This window comes from Dreissena polymorpha, chromosome 9, assembly GCF_020536995.1.
Source record: "Dreissena polymorpha isolate Duluth1 chromosome 9, UMN_Dpol_1.0, whole genome shotgun sequence".
Classification (NCBI taxonomy): Eukaryota; Metazoa; Mollusca; class Bivalvia; order Myida; family Dreissenidae; genus Dreissena; species Dreissena polymorpha.
Genome location: NC_068363.1, coordinates 29,013,250 through 29,034,542, shown reverse-complemented (window position 1 = coordinate 29,034,542; position 21,293 = coordinate 29,013,250). Strand labels below are relative to the sequence as shown.

The 21,293-nt window shown below is 37.3% G+C and overlaps 1 protein-coding gene across 2 annotated transcripts; it reads right to left on the bottom strand.

The window, feature by feature from the left end:
- Positions 1–1,523: 1,523 nt before the first annotated feature.
- Positions 1,524–19,293, bottom strand: LOC127843892 (endonuclease/exonuclease/phosphatase family domain-containing protein 1-like). 2 transcript variants are annotated; one of them, XM_052373793.1, is made up of 6 exons: positions 18,988–19,293; positions 12,192–12,300; positions 7,750–7,875; positions 6,191–6,326; positions 2,706–2,846; positions 1,524–1,841 (listed from the first exon to the last, which is right to left on the bottom strand). In XM_052373793.1, the coding sequence occupies exons 2-6, from the start codon at positions 12,237–12,239 to the stop codon at positions 1,792–1,794; spliced, it is 501 nt and encodes a 166-aa protein (XP_052229753.1). In that variant the 5' UTR covers positions 12,240–12,300; positions 18,988–19,293; the 3' UTR covers positions 1,524–1,791. The 2 variants fall into 2 exon arrangements, with proteins under 2 accessions (XP_052229753.1, XP_052229755.1); XM_052373795.1 differs by lacking the exons at positions 12,192–12,300; positions 18,988–19,293 and adding an exon at positions 12,420–12,476.
- Positions 19,294–21,293: the final 2,000 nt, after the last annotated feature.

Here is a 21,293-nt window from a genome sequence, read left to right as displayed (position 1 = left end):
CTATAACAAATTCATACAGGGAACTATATATATATATTATTACAGATTTCAATTAGACATAATATCATTTATAAATATTAAATACACAGGATAAAATAAATGAATGACAATTATGCATTTAATGGGTGCTTCTTAAAAAAAATTGCATTTTCCGCTCTACACTGCACTGCATAAAATTGAAACTTCACAATGCACAATCGAACAAGATGTGTTTGTGAAACACAATGTCCCTCTATATGACGTTTGACCTTTAAGGATGACCTTGACCTTGTGAAGGATGAAATTGACCTTTCATCACTCAAAATGTGCAGCTCCATGGAGATACACATGCATGCCAAATATCAAGTTGCTATCTTCAATATTGCAAAAGTATTAATAAAATAAGTGATTTGGGCCACATATATTTGACCTCTGACCTTGAAGGATGACCTTGAACTTTTACCACTCAAAATGTGCAGCTCCATGAGATGCACATGCATGCCAAATATTAAGTTGCTATCTTTAATATTGCAAAAGTATTTATAAAATAAGCGATTTTGGCCACATATATTTGACCTCTGACCTTGAAGGATGACCTTGACCTTTCACCACTCAAAATGTGCAGCTCCATGAGATACACATGCATGCCAAATATCAAGTTGCTATCTTCAATATTGCAAAAGTATTCATATATGAGCGATTTTGGCCACATATATTTGACCCGTGACCTTGAAGGATGACCTTGACCTTGAATTTTCACCACTCAAAATGTGCAGCTTCATGAGATACACATGCATGCCAATTATGAAGTTCCTATCTTCAATATAACAAAAGTTATTGCAAAATGTTAAAGTTGGCGCAAATAGACCAACAGACAGGGCAAAAACAATATGTCCCCCACTACTATAGTGGGGGACATAAAAATGCTATCATAAAATATTTTGATCATTAAATTATTAAAATGAAGCAAGTAATAATACAAACTAGTGAAATTCAGCAGAAATGCAATATCAAAGTTAAAACAACAAAACCTTATCAAATTTTGATAATATAATAAATATAATTTGTTTTGTGTATTCAAACATATCAACACAAGCTAATTGGTTTTGTAAGCTACATTGAAATAAGAATTATACAAAATATTTCTGACATTAAAGCAAAACTCATAACATTTATAATTACCGTAGACATTCATGTGCAAGTAATTAAAGATGGTTTATTGGTTCATATGTTGTGAATTGAGAGTTTTACTATAACAAGGAACACAAAATCTACTTAAAAACAAAAGTGGCATTCACTATTTTCCACATTCCCAAGAATGGTACACCTAATGTGAAATCAGCAGTACATCAAAACATAAAATAACATCAACATCTCCAAACTTCATGTACCATAACATGTTGAACAAATTTGCTAAATAAATTGTTAACATTTGACCAAGAGAATATTTCTGATATTAAAATACAAAAATGTTCAATCGCTGGTTAATTGTGTCTTGTAAGTTTATTATTGGCTTCCATTTTAAAGTAGTTTAAATAGCGATTTTCACAGCAATAACATAATGAAAAGTGTGGAATATTTTCACTGTTTACTGTTTGAAGAATTGCATCACCAATTCGAAATCAGTGATGTCTGTCACATAACCAGAGTAACATGTGTAATATTCTAATCTTTTACAAAACATCAGTCAGTCAGTGCAAATTTAATAACCTCTGGTCCGATCTTCAGGTCTCCAGTGTCAAGGTCACGGCCCGTGTAGAACTGGGCCCACACTGGACAGTGGTTACTCACAACCCCGCCCCACGTCCAGCCCTAAGGGATCCAGGGACTGGACAGACCCTCTCTCACGACGTCACATTGACCTGTACAGGGGAGTAAAATATATTACCATAAAACCGTCTAAAACAACATTATCGTATACTTCTGATAATCATATTCGCAGATTTTAAATCGGAAATGAACAAACATTAACAAATTATCTCCATATGTTAAGCTTTTCAACAAATAGTTTGCATATTTACTGTTGGATTGTTTGCGGAAATAATGGCATCAACATAATTAAATCTCCATGGTTTGACAATATGATACGTTTATGTTTATTTGAGAATCAGGAACAAGAACTTATTGATAAACATTTTCATTGATAAACATACTTAATTCAATCGATATTATTTACCTATAAATCAATGGTAAGCAAAGTTTAAATAAGTAAATTCAGTGAATTGATAACCCCCGCCATTATGCTTCTGGACACAAAAGTAATATATCTGACACTCAAAAAAGGATTTTTTTCAAGATACAAAGGGCCATAACTCCATAATTAACAGATGGTGTACAATGCCATTTGGCGTGAATCATCCTCTTATCCATATTCATACTCATTCAATGAAATCCGCCAAAGCACTATCAAGATATTGCTCCGGATGGACGGACGGAAGGACGGACGGAAAACACCAAAACAATATCCCTCCGCCTATGGCGGGGGATAATTAACATCAAGTGATGGAAATCTTGAACACAAATCTTTTACAGTACACAAAGCTTTAAATCAGCAAAATCAAACACAATATAACAACAATATTAACAAGCACATTTGTTGAATAGATATCCCCCGCCAAAGATAAATTTTGAGATGGACTGACAGATGGACGGATGGACAGAGAGACTAATGAACAACGCCAATTCAATATCCCTCCGCCTTTGGCCGGGAATAAAATAATTCTTACCAGTGAACACTTGTTTTGTCTGTTTAGATATCCAGATATTATCGTAGGTCTTGCTGCCTTTTTTGTTGGCGTCGCTTATGTTTGTGAAGACACCGTCCGCAATACAATTGTGATAGCCTAGATTTCGAAGATCATCAAAATCTAAAATAAACAAAAACATCATTCTTTTAATATAAGACACCTTATATGAAACATATCTAATTGAATTTTTGAATGCACATAGTTTTTGACAAATTTCAAACTTAATTCAGAACAACTTTTAGTAAAGTGACGTACTTCAAGAATAAGAGGTAATTCCAACTATCTATGGAGTAGCCTCCCTTATATGTTATAACTGTTGCCAGATTATTTTTGCATATAGCTAGCAACCCTACTTTATGAAAAACACTGTAGCTACAGAAAAACAATACATCATGGAAAAGGGAGAAGATAGACCTCCTGGAAGCCGCCAGGCCGAAGAACATAATCTCCACCAGGACCAATACCACCATCCATACATGTACCAGACTGGGGAGACAGCACAAGTTGGAGGAAAAATAAGGAAGTTGAACTGTCATAAAATCAGCGAATAATGATGGATTAATTCTTGGCAGAAGCGATTGACTTCCAGCAAGTTACTGCTGCACTTGGGACATAAGCAAGAGGATGCAGCACACACCCTGGCAGAAGCCCTTATGCTGTAAAAGTCAGAGAGTATGTACCCATCAAGTAATGAGTAGATGTTGATTCGGACCATCTTCTCCTTGTGACTCAATTGAAACTGAACCAAAAGAAGAGATAGACAGGGAAGTCAAGCAAACACCAGCGTTACAACACCACTATGCTAAAAGACAACTGGATAAAAAAGAAAAGTTTATGGTCACTCTATCCAACAATTTCCAGATCTTTAAGAAGCTGCTTGAAGAAGAGAACAGCAAAAGTGGCAGCAAGTGAAAGAAGCAGTGCCTTAAAGATGCCAACAAGTACTTGCTCCAAAGATGTACCATAGTTGTACATCCAAATGGCTACCAGCAAAAACACTACATAACATTGAAACAAAGAAGAAAAAGAAAATAGGGCCAACACTACATAACATTGAAACAAAGAAGACAAAGAAACTAGGGCCAACACTACATAACATTGAAACAAAGAAGAAAAAGAAACTAGGGCCAACACTACATAACATTGAAACAAAGAAGAAAAAGAAACTAGGGCCAACACTACATAACATTGAAACAAAGAAGAAAAAGAAACTAGGGCCAACACTACATAACATTGAAACAAAGAAGAAAAAGAAACTAGGGCCAACACTACATAACATTGAAACAAAGAAGAAAAAGAAACTAGGGCCAACTGCAGCGGAACAAGAGCAGAAAAGGCAAAAGCACAAGAAGAGCACACATACACAAAAAGGAAAGTCAAGCGACGCATAGGAGAAGCCAAACAGATCTACCTAAAGACATTCGTAAAAGAAGCATTACAGAAAAGAAAGCATGCAACAAAAAACCAAGGGCCTGTAATCTATCATCAAGAGAATAGAAGGTAAATATGTCAAATCAGAGACGCCAGTAATGGACAAGATATGAGGAGTGATAGCAGACAACAAAGTGCAGAAGAAGAGATGGATCGAGCCATTCCAGGAGCAGGACCTGACAGCCAATAACTCTAACGGCTTACATCTAGACCAGTGTGGAGTTACTCTCGACACTCTTCAGCATGATATCATATCATAACTGACAGTGACCTTGACCTTTGACCTTTTGACCCCAATTTAAATACGGGTAATATACTGTCCAAGGCCAATGCACACAGGAAGTATCAAGCCAATCAGTCAATTCGTTTAGGAGTTATTGATGGGAAATTGATTTTACACTTAGTGTAATAGTGACCGTTACCTTTCACCTAGTGACTCCAATTTCAATAGGGGTCATCTACTGTCAAAGGCCAATGCACGTATGAAGTATCAAGCCAATCTGTCCATTCATTGACGAGTTATTGATCGGAAACGAACTGGTCTCCCTACAAACAAACCGACTGACATCCAGCAAAACAATATAAGTGTGAAAGTGACCTTGATCTTTGACCTAGTGACCCCAGTTTCAAAAGGGATCATCTACTGTCAAAGGCCAATGCACATGTGAAGTATAAAGCCAATCGGTCCATTTATTGACGAGTTATTGATCGGAAACGAACTGGTCCTCCGACAGACAGACCGACCACATCTAGAAAACAATATAACCCTTCTTCTTTGAAGGGGGGCACATCATATTATTTATTAATTTTCTTTAGTTCCATAATAAAAATCAAGCGACTAACCTTTGGTATCTGGAGACAGGTTAAAGTCGCCAAGCAGTATAATATCATTTTACCCTGCAATGACAGAAGGAAATTTAAATATTGTAGTTGTATGAATATTCATAAGTTATATTTGTCAGGCCAGCTAGCTTGGTTGGTAGAGAACAGGACTACTAACCCGAGGATCGACAGTGCGTTTCCCGGCCAGCTCAAATAACTTGTGTTGTAACTAGTCTTTAAATCCTTTAAACTGCCATTCTTTCCTTCCGGAGCTTCAAGTAAGGCAGCTGTCAGTAAATGGTTAAATTGTGTGCACTTATTACTGATAAAGCAGCAAATCCATGAAATGCAAATTAAAGGATATGTTTATGTAGTAATATGAAATTGAGTATTCAACGTATAATCTGTGCAACTGTTATTGTTTGTTAAGCATTAATTTTAGCCTGATTTTAGTGGAATATAAATGTTCAACAGACGTTGTTTATAAATGAAACAAGGGCTGTTTGTAAAGCATGCATGCCCCCCATATGGGCTGTCAGTTGTAGTGGCAGCCATTGTTTGAATACGTTTTTTTGGTCACTGTGACCTTGACCTTTGACCTAGTGACCTGAAAATCAATAGGGGTCATCTGCCAGTTATGATCAATGTACCTATGAAGTTTCATGATCCTAAGCGTAATCATTCTTGATTTATCATCCGGAAACTATTTTACTGTTTCGAGTAACTGTGACCTTGACCTTTCACCTAGTGAGCTGAAAATCAATAGGGGTCATTTGCCAGTCATGGTCAATGTACCTATGAAGTTTCATGATCCTAGGCTTAAGCATTCTTGAGTTATCATCCGGAAACCATTTTACTATTTCGAGTTACTGTGACCTTGACCTTTGACCTAGTGACTGAAAATCAATAGGGGTCATCTGCCGGTCATGATCAATGTACCTATGAAGTTTCATGATCCTAGGCTTAAGCATTCTTGAGTTATCATCCGGAAACCATCTGGTGGACGGACCGACCGACATTTGCAAAATAATTTACCCCCTCTTCTTCGAAGGGGGGCATAAAAAGAAGAGGCAGACTTCAGAAAGTTGGATGTGGGATGTAGTAATTGTTGAGGAGAGGTAAGGGCAATACGTTTGGTCCGGGTCTATAACTCTGGTGAACTGAATATTGTTTTGCCTCAAACAAAACGCCTCATAAAAATTGCTCTATACCTGGCAGAGCGGTCCTAATGGCCTCTATAAGGTTGGGCATATTGTCAATCTCTGCCTGCAGTCGACTGATGTCCTCATTCTCCAGACCGGTTGCCTTCAGATGTACACTTACCAGTGCGCAGTCAAAACCGCTGATCTGTTGAATTATTTTATACCATATCATTTTTAGACTTCATTGTAAAAGTTTCTACCACGTAATAACGCAAACAATTTACCAGGGACCCTGACAATCATCGTGCCCATAGAAATACAAATGGAAATAGGTCAGTCAATTCATTGTATCATATCACTTGAATATTTTCAAGTTGAGTCCTTTTGTAGTAGAAATGGTAATTTTGTAGTGGAGCAAGTCATTCTGTAGTTGACCTTGTAATAATGTAGTTCAGCTAGTAATTGTTGTTGTGTAGGTAATTGTGTAGCTTAGTGAGAAATTCAGTAGTTGACCTAGTAAGAATGTAGTTGAGTTATTAGTAATTTTTTAGTTGCGTAGGTAATTTTGAAGCTAAGTAAGTCTTTCTGTAGATGAGCTAGTCGTGTTGTTAAATTAGTGAGTCATTGTGTTGTTGAGTAAGACATTGTGTAATGAAGTAAATCATGGTGTGGTTAAGTAAGTCATTTTGTAGCAGAGTTAGTCAATTTTAATTGAGATACTCATGTTTCACTTGAACTTATGTTTTAGAACAGAAACAAAATACAGCTGAGAAAGTCATGTTGTAGCTTATTAAGCCTTTAGTTCAGTAAATCAGTTTTCAGTTGACATAGCAAAGTTATAGTCAAGCCAGTCATTTTGTAGCTTAGTAAGCCTTTAGTTGAGTAAATCAGTTTGCAGTTGACGTAGCAAAGTTGTAGTCAAGCCAGTCATTTTGTAGCTTAGTAAGCCTTTAGTTGAGTAAATCAGTTTGCAGTTGACATAGCAAAGTTGTAGTAAAGCCAGTCATTTTGTAGCTTAGTCAGCCTTTAGTTGAGTATATCAGTTTGCAGTTGACGTAGCAAAGTTGTAGTCAAGCCAGTCACTTTGTAGCTTAGTAAGCCTTTAGTTGAGTAAATCAGTTTGCAGTTGACATAGCAAAGTTGTAGTAAAGCCAGTCATTTTGTAGCTTAGTAAGCCTTTAGTTGAGTAAATCAGTTTGCAGTTGACGTAGCAAAGTTGTAATAAGTCAGTTATTTTGTAGCTTAGTAAGCCTTTAGTTGAGTAAATCAGTTTGCAGTTGACATAGGAAAGTTGTAGTCAAGCCAGTCATTTTGTAGATTAGTAAGCCTTTAGTTGAGTAAATCAGTTTGCAGTTGACGTAGCAAAGTTGTAGTCAAGCCAGTCATTTTGTAGTTGAATAAGTCATTTTGTAAAAGCCAACTTAAGATCTCCCCAGCGTGGGAACGTTCTAAAGGTCTACCCCAAAGACACCAAGAACTGGTTCTATCCAGGAAAAGACTCAAAAGCAATACAGCTAAACAAAATAGGTTTAAACTAAAGTAACATGAAAACTCTTTGCCCATAAACAACTCAACAATTCAAGTAAGCAATAAAAGATGGTGCATATTTTCATAGAAGACTACACAACCTTGAACGTAGCAATGCAGGGTCGTCTAGTGAAGGGTTTCTGTTTCTTGTCCATAGCCAGGAGGGTAGAGCTTACTAGGGCCACGCTCTGCATTTCATCATACGGGAATCCATTGTACTCCTTACTCTGAGGCGAGAACACAAAGAACAACAATGAAATATAAATTAAGACAGGTAAACTACATGTAGATCAGACAAGAGGGCCTGAAGGACCCAAAGTCGCTCATCTGTGATACAAAGGAACTTACTTGTTATGAGCAGCCCACGATATCATAAGAACAAATGTTCTGACCAAGTTTCATGAAGATTAAACTATAAAAATGACTTTTAGTGTGTTAATAAGGCTTTACTATAGCCATATAAGGAAAACTGCCACTTCCCTGGCGGCCATGTTTTTCAACTGACCGGAACCATTTTCAAACTCAGACGCGATATCAGAAGTAAAAATGTGTCGTGAAGATTGGACTACAAATGTGACTTCTAGAGTGTTAACAAGGTTTTACTATATCCATATAAGCAAAATTGCTCCACCCACTGGCGGCCATGTGTTTTTAACGAATCAGAACCATTGAAGAACTCAGCCGAAATATCATTAGAACAAATTTTCTTACCAGTTTTGAGTGTAAACAAAGCAAAATGTTGACGAAATACAAAAGGTGTTCACAAAAGCTCACCATGAGTACGATGTGCTCAGGTGAGCTAAACAAGTAATCAATCTTGTAATATTTTTACCTATCAGTGTCAACAATAATGTATTAATTCTTCAGCAAATCCTGCCAATACAAAACTAGCAGATTTTGACAAATGTGTTGTGTTTAAATCTTGCCAATAAAAAAGTAGCAGAATTCGACAATTTTGTGTGTGCTTTATCTTGCATAAACCTATCTGTCTCTTAACTATAATCAGAAGCATGCATATAAATCTCAAACCGTATTTCCAGTACTTAAAATATACAATAAGTATTTCAAGATATTCTTGACACCTGCCCATCCGGTACTACAGATGGGGGGAGGGTTATAAGCAATCTTGTCTTGTTTGCTTATGTTATCCCGGGATAGCTGTTTTACGAATATTATATACCCACACTTATGCCAGTAACGGACAACAACTGCCTTTTTTAATCAGAGGTAGATGGAAAATGGTTGAAGAAAGGATTTTAGGACCAATCGATTCCAAAGCACACAGATGATTTGAGTCTTTCTCTTATAAGTTGCTTAATCTGAGAAATTTCTTTGTCTTTCACTTGTTAATGAGTTGCTGAAGCATAGACACAAAACTTGAATTTGAAAAAAACACAACATTAAATTAAAAACAAGAGGGCCTGAAAGGCCCAACGTAGCTCACCTGAGATTCAAAGGAACTGACCTTTTTGTGCAGCCCTTTGATGTTATTTGATTAAATGATCTTACCAACGTTTATGCATAGTGAAAACACTGGCGGTCACGTTTTTCAACAGACCAGAACCATTTTAGCACACATCCATGATATAATTAAAACAAATATGCTGACGAAGTTTCATGAAGATCGGACAATAAATGTGACTTTTAGAGTGTTAACAAAATTTGACAATAGCCATATAGGAAAAAATGCCCGCCCCCTGGTGACCATATTTTTCAATCAACTGCAAGAATTTTTCAACTCATCTAAGATATTGTTACGACAAATCTTCTGACCAAGTTTCATGAAAATCAGACAATAAATGTTGCCTGACTAGCCTCTAGAGTGTTAATAAGGTTTTACTGAAGCCATAAAGCCATATAAGGAAAAATGCCCCACTTCCTAATGCCCATGTTTTTCCACAAACGTGAACTATTTATAACTCATCAAAGATATCATTAGGACAAATGTTCTGACCAAGTTTCATGATGATCGGACAATAAATGTGGCCTCTAGAGTGTTAACAAGGTTTTGCAATATCGTTATAAAGGAGAAATGCCCCGCCTCCTTTTGGCTATGTTTTGCAACCAACCCGAACCATTTTCAAACTCATACAAGTTGTCATTATGATGAATCTTCTGAGCAAATTTCATGAAAATCGGGCAATAAATTTGGCCACTAGAGTGTTAACAAGGTTTTTCTTAATTCATATACAGCGAAATAAGGAAAAATGCCCCGCCCCCTGGAGGCCCTGTTTTTCAAGCAATCACAACCCTTTGAAGCATTGGCCAATATGTCATTAGGACAAATCTTCTGAACAAGTTTCATGATGATCATATAATAATTGTGGCCTCTAGAGTGTTAACAAGGCTTTACTATAGCTATATTATGAACAAGAGATGTGTTTGTCAGAAACACAATGCCCCCTAATGCACCGCTTTTTTACCTTTGACCTTAAATGATGACCTTGATCTTGACCTTTCACCAATCAAAATGTGCAGCTTCATGAGATACACATGCATGCCAAATATCAAGTTGCTATGTTCAATATTTCAAAAGTCATTGAAAAACTTAACTATATTTAAGTTTTAAATTTTCGACCTATGACCTTCAAAGATGGCCTTGACCTTTCACCACTCAAAATGAGCAGCTCCATAAGGTACACATACATGCCAAATATCAAGTTGCTATGTTCAATATTTCAAAACTTTTTACAAAACTTTACTATATTCAATATTTAATTTTTTGACCTTTGACCTCGAAGGATAGCTTTGACCTTTCACCACTCAAATTGTGCAGCTGCATGAGATACACATGCATGCCAAATATCAAGTTGTTATGTTCAATATTTCAAAAGTTATTGCAAAACTTTACTGTAAGGTTAAAGTTTTGGGACACAATGACAGACAGAAAGAAAGACAGACAGGCCAAAAACAATAAACCCCTGATCTATCGATCAGGGGGCATAAAATGCGCCGCCCCCTTGGCGGCAATGTTTTTCAACCAATCGGCATTATTGTCGAACTCGTCCAAGATAACATTGGGATGAATCTTTTGACAAATTTTCATGAAGATCGGACAACAAATGTGGCCTCTAGCGTGTTTACTAAAGCCTTATTTAGCCATATATTGAACAAGATGTGTTTGTGAAACACAATGTCCCCCTATATGATGTTTGACCTTGTAGGATGTCCTTGACCTTGACCCTTCACCACTCAAAATGTGCAGCTCCATGAGATACACATGCATTTCAAATCTAAAATTGCTAGCTTCAATATTGCAGAAGTGACATTACATGAGCAGTTTTGACCCATATATTTGACCTTGAAGGATGACCTTGACCTTGACCTTTCACCACTAAAAATGTGCAGCTCCATGACATACACATGCATGCCAAATATCAAGTTGATATCTTCAATATTGCAAAAGTATTCATATTAGCGAGTTGGGCCACATATATTTGACCTCTGACCTTGAAGGATGACATTGACCTTTCACCACTCAAAATGTGCGACTTCATTAAATACACTTGCATGCCAAATATCAAGTTGATTTCTTCAATATTGCAAAAGTACTCATAAAATAAGCGATTTTGGCCACATATATTTGACACCTGACCTTGAAGGATGACCTTGACCTTCACCACTCAAATTGTGCAGCTCCATGAGATACACATGCATGCCACATATCAAGTTGCTATCTTGAATATTGAAACACTGCAAAAGTGTACATTAAATGAGCGATTTTGACCCATATATTTGACATTTGACCTTGAAGGATGACCTAGACCTTGACCTTTCACCACTCAAAATGTGCAACTCAATGAGATACATATGCATGCCAAATATCAAGTTCCTATCTTTAATATTGAAAAAGTTATTGCAAATGTTAAAGTTGGCGCAAACCAACCAACAGACCAACAGACCTACAAACAGGGCAAAAAAAATATGTCCCCAACTATAGTAGTAAAAATACCCCGCCTTTTAGAAGCTGTATTTTTAAAGCAAACGCTAACATTTGCAAACTCATCCAATATATCATTGAGACCAATCTTCTGACCGGATTTCATGAAGATTGGACAATAAATATGGCCTCTACAGTGTTAACAAGGCAAATGATGACGCTGCAAAACACACGACGGACAAAAGGCCATCACAAAAGCTCACCATAAGCACATTGTGCTCAGGTGAGCTAAACATGTTCAGATTTTTTGTGTGTACCTAAAAAGCATGCAAAATGAGGAGAAGAAACATGGAGCAAGGCTACGCAACATGCTATTTTACGCCATATCTTCTATATCACTTACCATATCCCCACTTAGCAGCCAAGTGCAGTGGAGTCTCTCCTATATCACTTACCATATCCCCACTTAGCAGCCAAGTGCAGTGGAGTCTCTCCTATATCACTTACCATATCCCCACTTAGCAGAAAAGTGCAGTGGAGTCTCTTCTATATCACTTACCATATCCTGACTTAGCAGACAAGCGCAGTGGAGTCTCTCCCATATCACTTACCATATCCTCACTAATCAGACAAGCGCAGTGGAGTCTCTCCCATATCACTTACCATATCCCCACTTAGCAGCCAAGTGCAGTGGAGTCTCTCCCATATCATTGCCCGCGTTTACATCAAAACGACTCCTTTAGCTGTCCAAGAACAGAATGGCTTTCACACACTGAAATGAACGTGCAATATCCCCACTTAGCAGCCAAGTGCAGTAGAGTCTCTCCTATATCACTTACCATATTCCCACTTGGCAGCCAAGTGCAGTGGAGTCTCCCCCATATCCCTCACCATATCCCCACTTAGCAGACAAGTGCAGTGGAGTCTCTCCTATATCACTTACCATATCCCCACTTAGCAGCCAAGTGCAGTGGAGTCTCTCCCATATCACTCACCATATTCCCACTTAGCAGCCAAGTCAGTGTGGCCATACCACGTGGTTTGTGACGTCATTTTGGCTAGCACGCTAAGAAGAAATTTGTCAGCATTGGCCCCACTTAGAAATTTTAAATCCACGTAAGTATCTTATTATTTACTCTTTTTTGACGAAATAAAGCGCAGGCTATGGGGAAAGTTGAGCACTATTCCCGGTTATATAAATATTTGTCACCAGTTGAGTAGTTTAGTCTATCATTCGAGGCAAATTCCTAGTTTTTACGTTACAATGCACGCAAGCACGACAAGCACATCTGAAATCGTCCAAAATATCTGTTTTATATTCCTTTTTGCAGGGAACCAATATGTGCGGACGTGATTAATTCCATATAAAATGTGTTTTGTCCGAAACATTTACCTGAAAACACCACTTAATGACATTTCTAATGTACATCAACACTTTGGCTAACACGACAAGCAACGAAATTCAAGGCAAGCACGGCAAGTCGATATTCGGCTAGAACGACTAGTTGTTATTAGTTTAGAATTGGTAACTTCTATGTTGTCAAACAATATCCTTCAATGATTTTAAATGTTGTTTCCAACCCAAACTATTGTTAAAACTTTCAGGCACTTCTTCTATACAACCTCGAAAAAGAATGTGTACAAACTCGTTTGTCAATATAACGTCGATGGCAAAGGTGAAGATGAACCAAACATCAAGAGCTCTTCCGATATTCGGTAATTTTGTTTGTCCGTAAAGCTTATTTAGTCGTTCACAAACTGTTATTATAGAAATACATGTAATATGTCCATTCGGAATATTTTAAGTAAAATTTAAAAGAAAAAACACATGTTATTTCAACTGTAGTAATGTATTTATTTGTATTTATTTCAATATTAGTGACCACGAGTTTGACAACCAGGGGAGACTGCGTGTGAAACCGAAGGCAAAAGAGGCCAAAATGGACTCGAGTCGAAATGCCGTTGCCAGGGGAACTTTAGGTGTACGGTGGGACTGTGCGAGGAGAAACGAAAGCAAGTTATTGCCTACGTACAGACTTGGACTAGACATGGAAGAAATTTGATAAGAAACCGCCTTTCTGAATAATTCCGTGTTTTAGTAGCTTGACGAGCGAGATATATATAATTATTTATGTGCATAGTGTGTTATTTTCTCCCGTATTTAAGTTAATTGTGTCGTGTTCTGAGAAAAACTGGGCATAATGCTTGTGCGCAAATTTGTCATCCCAGATTAGCCTGTGCAGTGCGCACAGACTAATCAGGGACGACATTTTCCGCTTTTATGGAATTTTTCATTTAAATAATGTCTCTTCTTAGCGAAAATCTGGTTTACGCAGAAAATGTCGTCCCTTATTAGCCTGTGCTGACTTCATAGGCAAATCTGGGACGGCACTTTACGCACATTCATTATGCCCAGTTTTTTCAGTACACGACACACTCGTGCTGAATATTTATCTCACTCAAATAAATGCTAATGGTATATGTTTATTGTCGCCTTTGTCAATCCGATCATAATTGCTTGCAAATAATTAATTGAAGCTTTGAACCGCATTGATTCAAAAGTTGTTTTAATAACTCTATTTTTGTCCGAAACTGTACAATATTTAAACTGCCCTAATTTAATACTCCATTTTATATTTCGGCATTAAGCATTGTGTGTCACATAGATAATTGAGAAATTTTGGATAAAAGCAAAGTATAATATTACACAAATGCTCAGTTGTCTTTGCTTTTTACGTTTGATTTGCTCCATGCAGTAAACGAACAACGAAGATTGTTCAAGATTTTGTTTAAGAAATTAACACAACGCAGTGTATGTTTTATTAATAATTTTAATTAATGAAACAATGTTGAATGGCATCATTGAATCACATGTAAATCACAATCTAAATCACAATTACTATAATATAACTAAACAGTAGCGTTAACAAAATAATAAAATACAATAAAAAGAAAAGAAACGCAACAAGTTAACATCGTGGTATAAACAGATACGATTCAAATGTTAATTATGCTTGAGATCTGATTATAAAGCATTAATCACAATTATAAAATTACATTTTAATCACAATACAAATCACAACTGCTATAATATAACAGTATCATTAACAAAACATTAAAAAAAAAAAAAAGTAAAAAAACGCAACAAGTAAACATCGTGGTATAAAGAGATACGGTTCATATGTTAATTATGCTTGAGATCTGATGATTATGCTTTTATCGTAACAATTCAATCACGGGTAAATCACAAAAAAAATCACGGGTAAATCACAAATAAATCACAAACAGGTGAAACCACTGTATACACGTCATTTGTGCTTTTGCCCATAGTGCCTATACAGTCAACTTATATGTTTATAGGCGGCTTTGCACACATGGCAAACGTGTTTTTTTTTCCTCGCTGTGTGTTTTGAGATGTTCTCAGAGATGAGCCCATGTTGTGGCCTTGTGGATTGCATATCTCGCACTCGATCTCTCGAGTGCGCTGTTCCCGGGCCGAGTGTACATTGCACCTGTAAGCATTCATAAGCATAATAAGCACATGTATCCTACACGTACACTCTTGCTACTTATTTACAATAATTAACTAGTTAATGATTTGGGAAATGTGTATCTTGAACATCTATAACGCGTTTTGGTTAAGACTGTTTATCACAGCTTTCTAAAGATAATGTTTATGTATTGAAACTGCAATGTACATAATTCGAAATGTTTAGAATCGCCATTAAAATAAGACAACCGACTGTGATTTTTCTACTGACTAAAAGCGCTATATGATAATGACCTGTGTCTTTGTAATTGTCGTCTTGATGAAAACCCAACGCCGCAACAGTTAAAGGATAACATCCCAGCGAGTGCTGTTTCATGGTAAACCAAATTGCGCCTGTGCTTGTACCCTCTGGCGCATATGGCACAAATATATCGCTCTTCGGTCGTCAGCATGTGTATCTAAAAACATCAAATATGTTAAATGAAATAAATAATTATGCATTTGTAATTATGTATTCACCGTGCTGTCACCATAAGAGTATTATAATCATATTATGTATTTGTCATGTGTGTTACCGTTTCAAATATTTCATCTACTTAGCCACAAATAATTACAAGACAACGGCGCATTTATGATTACTAAATCTACATTTTACAACAATTTAAAACATTGTTAACAACAGTATAGTTTAATCCTTGCAATGGCCTTAACAGTTGGAAAGAACATGGACATAACCTACAGTATGATTAATCGAAAGCCAAGCTAACTGCAACTCAGATCGATATATCACTTGTTATTAATATATGTGTGCATTGAGTATTGCTTTATCAAAACGTACATCACTATGCTACTAATCAAATATTACTTATCTAATCCTACCAAAAATACAAGTGCTAATATACGTCAGCATCTGTCAGTTAAGGATAAAACGATCAAAGGAACATGTGTTGATATGTTGCGTCAAATGTTGCATTTTATATCAATAAGTTCGGCTTATTGTCGACCTGAAATGGCCCACAAGTCGGCCGGGGTTGACTAGAAGCCTATTCATGTCACCCTTGGGTGACTTCAAGCCGACGCTAGTCATCACCGGTTGACTATAATCGGCTTCATGACACCCCAGGGTGACATGAATCGGCGTCTAGTCACCCCGGTTGACAAAAGCACAGGCTAATCTGAGTCGACATTTCACACACATGTATTACGCCCCATTTTCCCAGAGTGTAAGTCAGAGTCAGACAAGAGTGTTTGCTTTTTGTTTATACTAATCTCAATATCACATCTAATATGGGGCATGTCCTCAGCATTTTGGGTATATGACCCGTGAAATTGGGCATTTTAGAATCAATTTACTTTCAATTGGGAAAATAAGTATTGCTTGATTTTTAACTTTTAAATAATTTTTGAAACAATGTGCATGACAAATAAAATACTTAACATTAAGATATCAGTACAAAAAGTATTGATGAATTAAGCAATTAACAATATGTTAGTTTATAACCCTGAATAACTACTACATTACGGAACTATGCATCATTAGGTATTTCGACAGATTGAACAGTATTTGTTAAATGCCTTTATTTACTTCCTCATGTCCATTTTAGGCACATAAATGCAGTGGAATGTTGCCGTCATTGTCTATGGCTCGCACTTAACCCCCGAAATGAACCAAGAGTAACTAAAAATACAAAAGAGTTATAAGTACAAGAGATGCCTTCAAGGGTGTGAAGCCTTTCTAACCATTTACCACTAGGATACGTATAGAGATGCCTTCACAGGTGTGAAGCCTATCTAACCTTTTACCACTAAGATACGTATTTTAACGCATTTTTAGTCATAAATATGTATGATATGTCTTTGTTAAGAAAGTCTCTTCTTAGCAAAAGTCAAGTTTAAGTGGAAAGTGTCATCCCTGATTAGACTGTGCGCACTGCACAGGCTAATCTGGGACGACACTTTACGCACATGCATTAAACCCCTTAATCACAGAGCATCGCCCAAATCATGCTTTCATAGTTTTAGTAAGGCTCTGACAGGCTAATCTGGGACGACACTTTACGCACATGCATTAAACCCCTTAATCACAGAGCATCGCCCAAATCATGCTTTCATAGTTTTAGTAAGGCTCTGACAGGCTAATCTGGGACGACACTTTACGCACATGCATTAAACCCCTTAATCACAGAGCATCGCCCAAATCATGCTTTCATAGTTTTAGTAAGGCTCTGACAGGCTAATTTGGGACGACACTTTACGCACATGCATTAAACCCCTTAATCACAGAGCATCGCCCAAATCATGCTTTCATAGTTTTAGTAAGGCTCTGACAGGCTAATTTGGGACGACACTTTACGCACATGCATTAAACCCCTTAATCACAGAGCAATGCCCAAATCATGCTTTCATAGTTTTAGTAAGGCTCTGAGGAAGGGGCTCTAGTCTTCAATAATGTTGAAACAAGAAACCGTCGGAGACAGGTGATGCTCATCAAAGGTTATTTTTGTCAAAATATTGCACTTTATATTCAGATAAAAGGAAACATCTTGAGGGGCATAACTTTGGACAAAATAATACGATGGATGGTTTAGCAACTAAAAAATGTCAAAGGGCCATAACTTTCTAAATAAATCATATAACCAGAACCCACAAATAACATGCGCATTTCCTCAAGGTAGTTAAGCTTCCCATAAAGCTTCATTGAATTCTAGTCAGTAGTTGGGGAGAAATAGCCCAGACAAGAATTGCACTATATGTACAGTTTAAAGAAAATTCAAAGGGCCATAACTCTGTGAAAAATCATCTGACCATAACCGGCTGATAATATGCACATCTCCTGTTGGTATTTAGGCTTCCAATAAAGTTTCATTGAATTCCGGTCATTTTGTTGCGGAGAAATAGCCTGGACAAGAATTTCACTATATGTACAGTTAATGAAAAATTTCAAGGGACATAACTCTGTGAAAAATGATCCGACCCGAACCAGCTGATAATATGCACATCTCCTCTTGGTAGTGAAGCTTCCTATAAAGTTTAATTGAATAACGGTCATTAATTGGTGAGAAATAGCCCGGACACAAATTGTGCACGGACGGACGGACACACGGACACAAGGACAAAGCAGCGACTATATGCTCCCCAGGGATAACTTTGGCACATTTTCATTGATGGGCAAATACATTTTAGGCGTAGGTTTCATTGAAACCTGGATGAAAATTATATGAATACAAATAATCTGAGAGGGTTTAGCCTAAGATTGGCAACAGCTTCAGAATTAAACAAAACCCTGTTATGCTTTAACATTTACATTTCTAAAAATAAACACACTTCATGAAATTTCTACCTCATTTTAGTTCAAAAATTGACCATTATTTTACAAGCATTTTAGATTGTGTAAACAAACACTTTCAATTTGTTGCCTTATTTTTTTTTAAATATATCTAACAATTAATTACAGCTGGACTACACAATTATTTAACTGTAATATAATGCTTTATCCTTATTAAGTCTGTCAGTAAAAAAATGCTTGAATTTGCAAATCAAACTTAGAACAATTTTGTGATTCTCGTAAGTTAGTAAGGTAGGCCCATACACAATAAGGGCTTTTGAATGAAACCTAATAAAGTATAAAACAAATCTACATCGAGGAAAACTGGGCTTTATACATGTGTATAATATCTTCCCAGATTAATCTGTACAGTCTGCATCAAATAATCAGGGACGACACTTTCCGCTTTTATTGATTTTTCTTAAAAAAGAAAGGCTCCCCTGAACGAAACTCTAGTCTATGTGGTAAGTGTTGTCCCAGATAAGCCTGTGCTGACCTGTGGTAAGTGTTGTCCCATATTAGCCTGTGCAGACCTGTGATAAGTGTTGTCCCAGATTAGCCTGTGCAGACCTGTGGTGAGTGTTGTCCCAGATTAGCCTGTGCAGACCTGTGGTGAGTGTTGTCCCAGATTAGCCTGTGCAGACCTGTGGTAAGTGTTGTCCCAGATTAGCCTGTGCAGACCTGTGGTAAGTGTTGTCCCAGATTAGCCTGTGCAGACCTGTGGTGAGTGTTGTCCCAGATTAGCCTGTGCAGACCTGTGGTAAGTGTTGTCCCAGATTAGCCTGTGCAGACCTGTGGTGAGTGTTGTCCCAGATTAGCCTGTGCAGACCTGTGGTAAGTGTTGTCCCAGATTAGCCTGTGCAGACCTGTGGTGAGTGTTGTCCCAGATTAGCCTGTGCAGACCTGTGGTAAGTGTTGTCCCAGATTAGCCTGTGCAGACCTGCGGTAAGTGTTGTCCCAGATTAGCCTGTGCAGACCTGTGGTAAGTGTTGTCCCAGATTAGCATGTGCAGACCTGTGGTAAGTGTTGTCCCATATTAGCCTGTGCAGACCTGTGATAAGTGTTGTCCCAGATTAGCCTGTGCAGACCTGTGGTGAGTGTTGTCCCAGATTAGCCTGTGCAGACCTGTGGTAAGTGTTGTCCCAGATTAGCCTGTGCAGACCTGTGTTAAGTGTTGTCCCATATTAGCCTGTGCAGACCTGTGGTAAGGGTTGTCCCAGATTAGCCTGTGTAGACCTGTGGTAAGTGTTGTCCCAGATTAGCCTGTGCAGACCTGTGGTAAGTGTTGTCCCAGATTAGCCTGTGCAGACCTGTGGTAAGTGTTGTCCCAGATAAGCCTGTGCAGACCTGTGGTAAGTGTTGTCCCAGATTAGCCTGTGCAGACATGTGGTGAGTGTTGTCCCAGATTAGCCTGTGCAGACTGCACAGGTCCATCTTAGATGGCATTTGACGCACTTGCATTAAGTCTGGTTTGCCTAGAACGTGGATAAAACACACACATTTTACTCACAATGATGTTTTGATGTCCCTTCAATGCCGCCATATGCATTGGAGTGCGACCCAGGACATCGGAGGCATCGGCAAGGCAACCGTTCTTGGATAAAATATCTATTAGTCCTGCCTGGACATATAGTGCGGTCAAAGAAGAGCTGACAAGAAAAAGAGATTTGTTTAACACAAGAGTCACCTGGACATATAGTGCAGCCAAATGGAGAGCTGACAAGAAAATAAGATTTGTTTAACACAAGAGACACACTCTGTGAATACCGGGCTTCATACGCGCAAATGGTAATCCCATATTAGCCTGTGAAGTCTACACAGGCTAATCAAGAACAATACTTTCCGCTTTCATGGAATGTTTCAGAATATATTATTAAGATAAATGTTCTCACCAATTAATTTGCCTGACAACACTCATCTAAATTCATCTGATTCTGCGAACTTTGTAAAAATAAAATGCTTCATGTACGTCAAATTTGCAAACCTGTCAACATAAACATGCATTCCATTTAATATACATTGATGATGATGTTGATAATTATGACAATGTTTAATAATGATGATGTTGATGATAAATTAAATAGTAAATGATCACCTCAAACTCACATTATTAACTCAATAATTGAGCCCATTTAACGGTCCACAAATCTGAGCAATATTTAAATTTGCCCTCCACAACTCGAGATGGTTGCAGTTAAATTTGTGAAAACCATATAAGGATTCCTGGTATGTGATTCTTTCACATCTAATTTTGAGATACACATGTAAATTTCATAAATAATCTAAAGAAATTGTTACATTTCACATAAATATATTTAAATAACATGTTTGATGTATTAATTGAACGTACAATAATCATTGAAAGTACAATACAGAACAAGAGCACTGCATAACGGGAGCCAAAGCTCGGCTGCGGGTGCAGTTTTGAATAAATTAAAGATTGTAAGAATTTTGTTGAGAGGTCACAGTGACCTTGGCCTTTAACCTAGTGAACCAACTATGGGTGTTGCATGTAGAACTCATCAAGGTGCATCGTCATATGAAGTTTCAAAGTTGTAGGTGGAAGCATTTTGATTTTAGAGGCAAAGGTAAGTTTTTAGCACGACGCGGACAGCGTATGCCTGACGGCGGACGAGCTGGCTATGACAATACCTCAGGTTTCCGAAAACAGCCGAGCTAATAACAAACTTCTTTTATATTGGTACTAACCAGTTTGGAATAGGAGAGTGTATTATTAGGTAGATTAACAGGAAGAAGGTCATCTGTCGCCATCATTAAACATAAGAGTGATAAGAACCACTATGTACACAATGTATTCAAACATATTACCAGAATAGTTTCAATGTTGATAAATATTAAACAAAAACTTTTGTAGAATAAAAAGTAAACAGTAAATTTAGAATAACTTGTGTAAACCAGTAAAAAAATAATTAAAACAAAAAAAAACTAT

What these genes read in the sequence shown, in the direction of transcription:
- LOC127843892 (XM_052373793.1), bottom strand. Translation starts at nt 12,239, where the DNA reads ATGATATGGGAGAGACTCCACTGCACTTGGCTGCTAAGTGGGGATATG. An exon ending in GGCTGCTAAGTGGGGATATG is followed by an intron (nt 7,876 to 12,191) that starts GTAAGTGATATG and finishes TTCTCGCCTCAG; the next exon opens with AGTAAGGAGTACAATGGATT. An exon ending in CCTGCATTGCTACGTTCAAG is followed by an intron (nt 6,327 to 7,749) that starts GTTGTGTAGTCT and finishes ATAATTCAACAG; the next exon opens with ATCAGCGGTTTTGACTGCGC.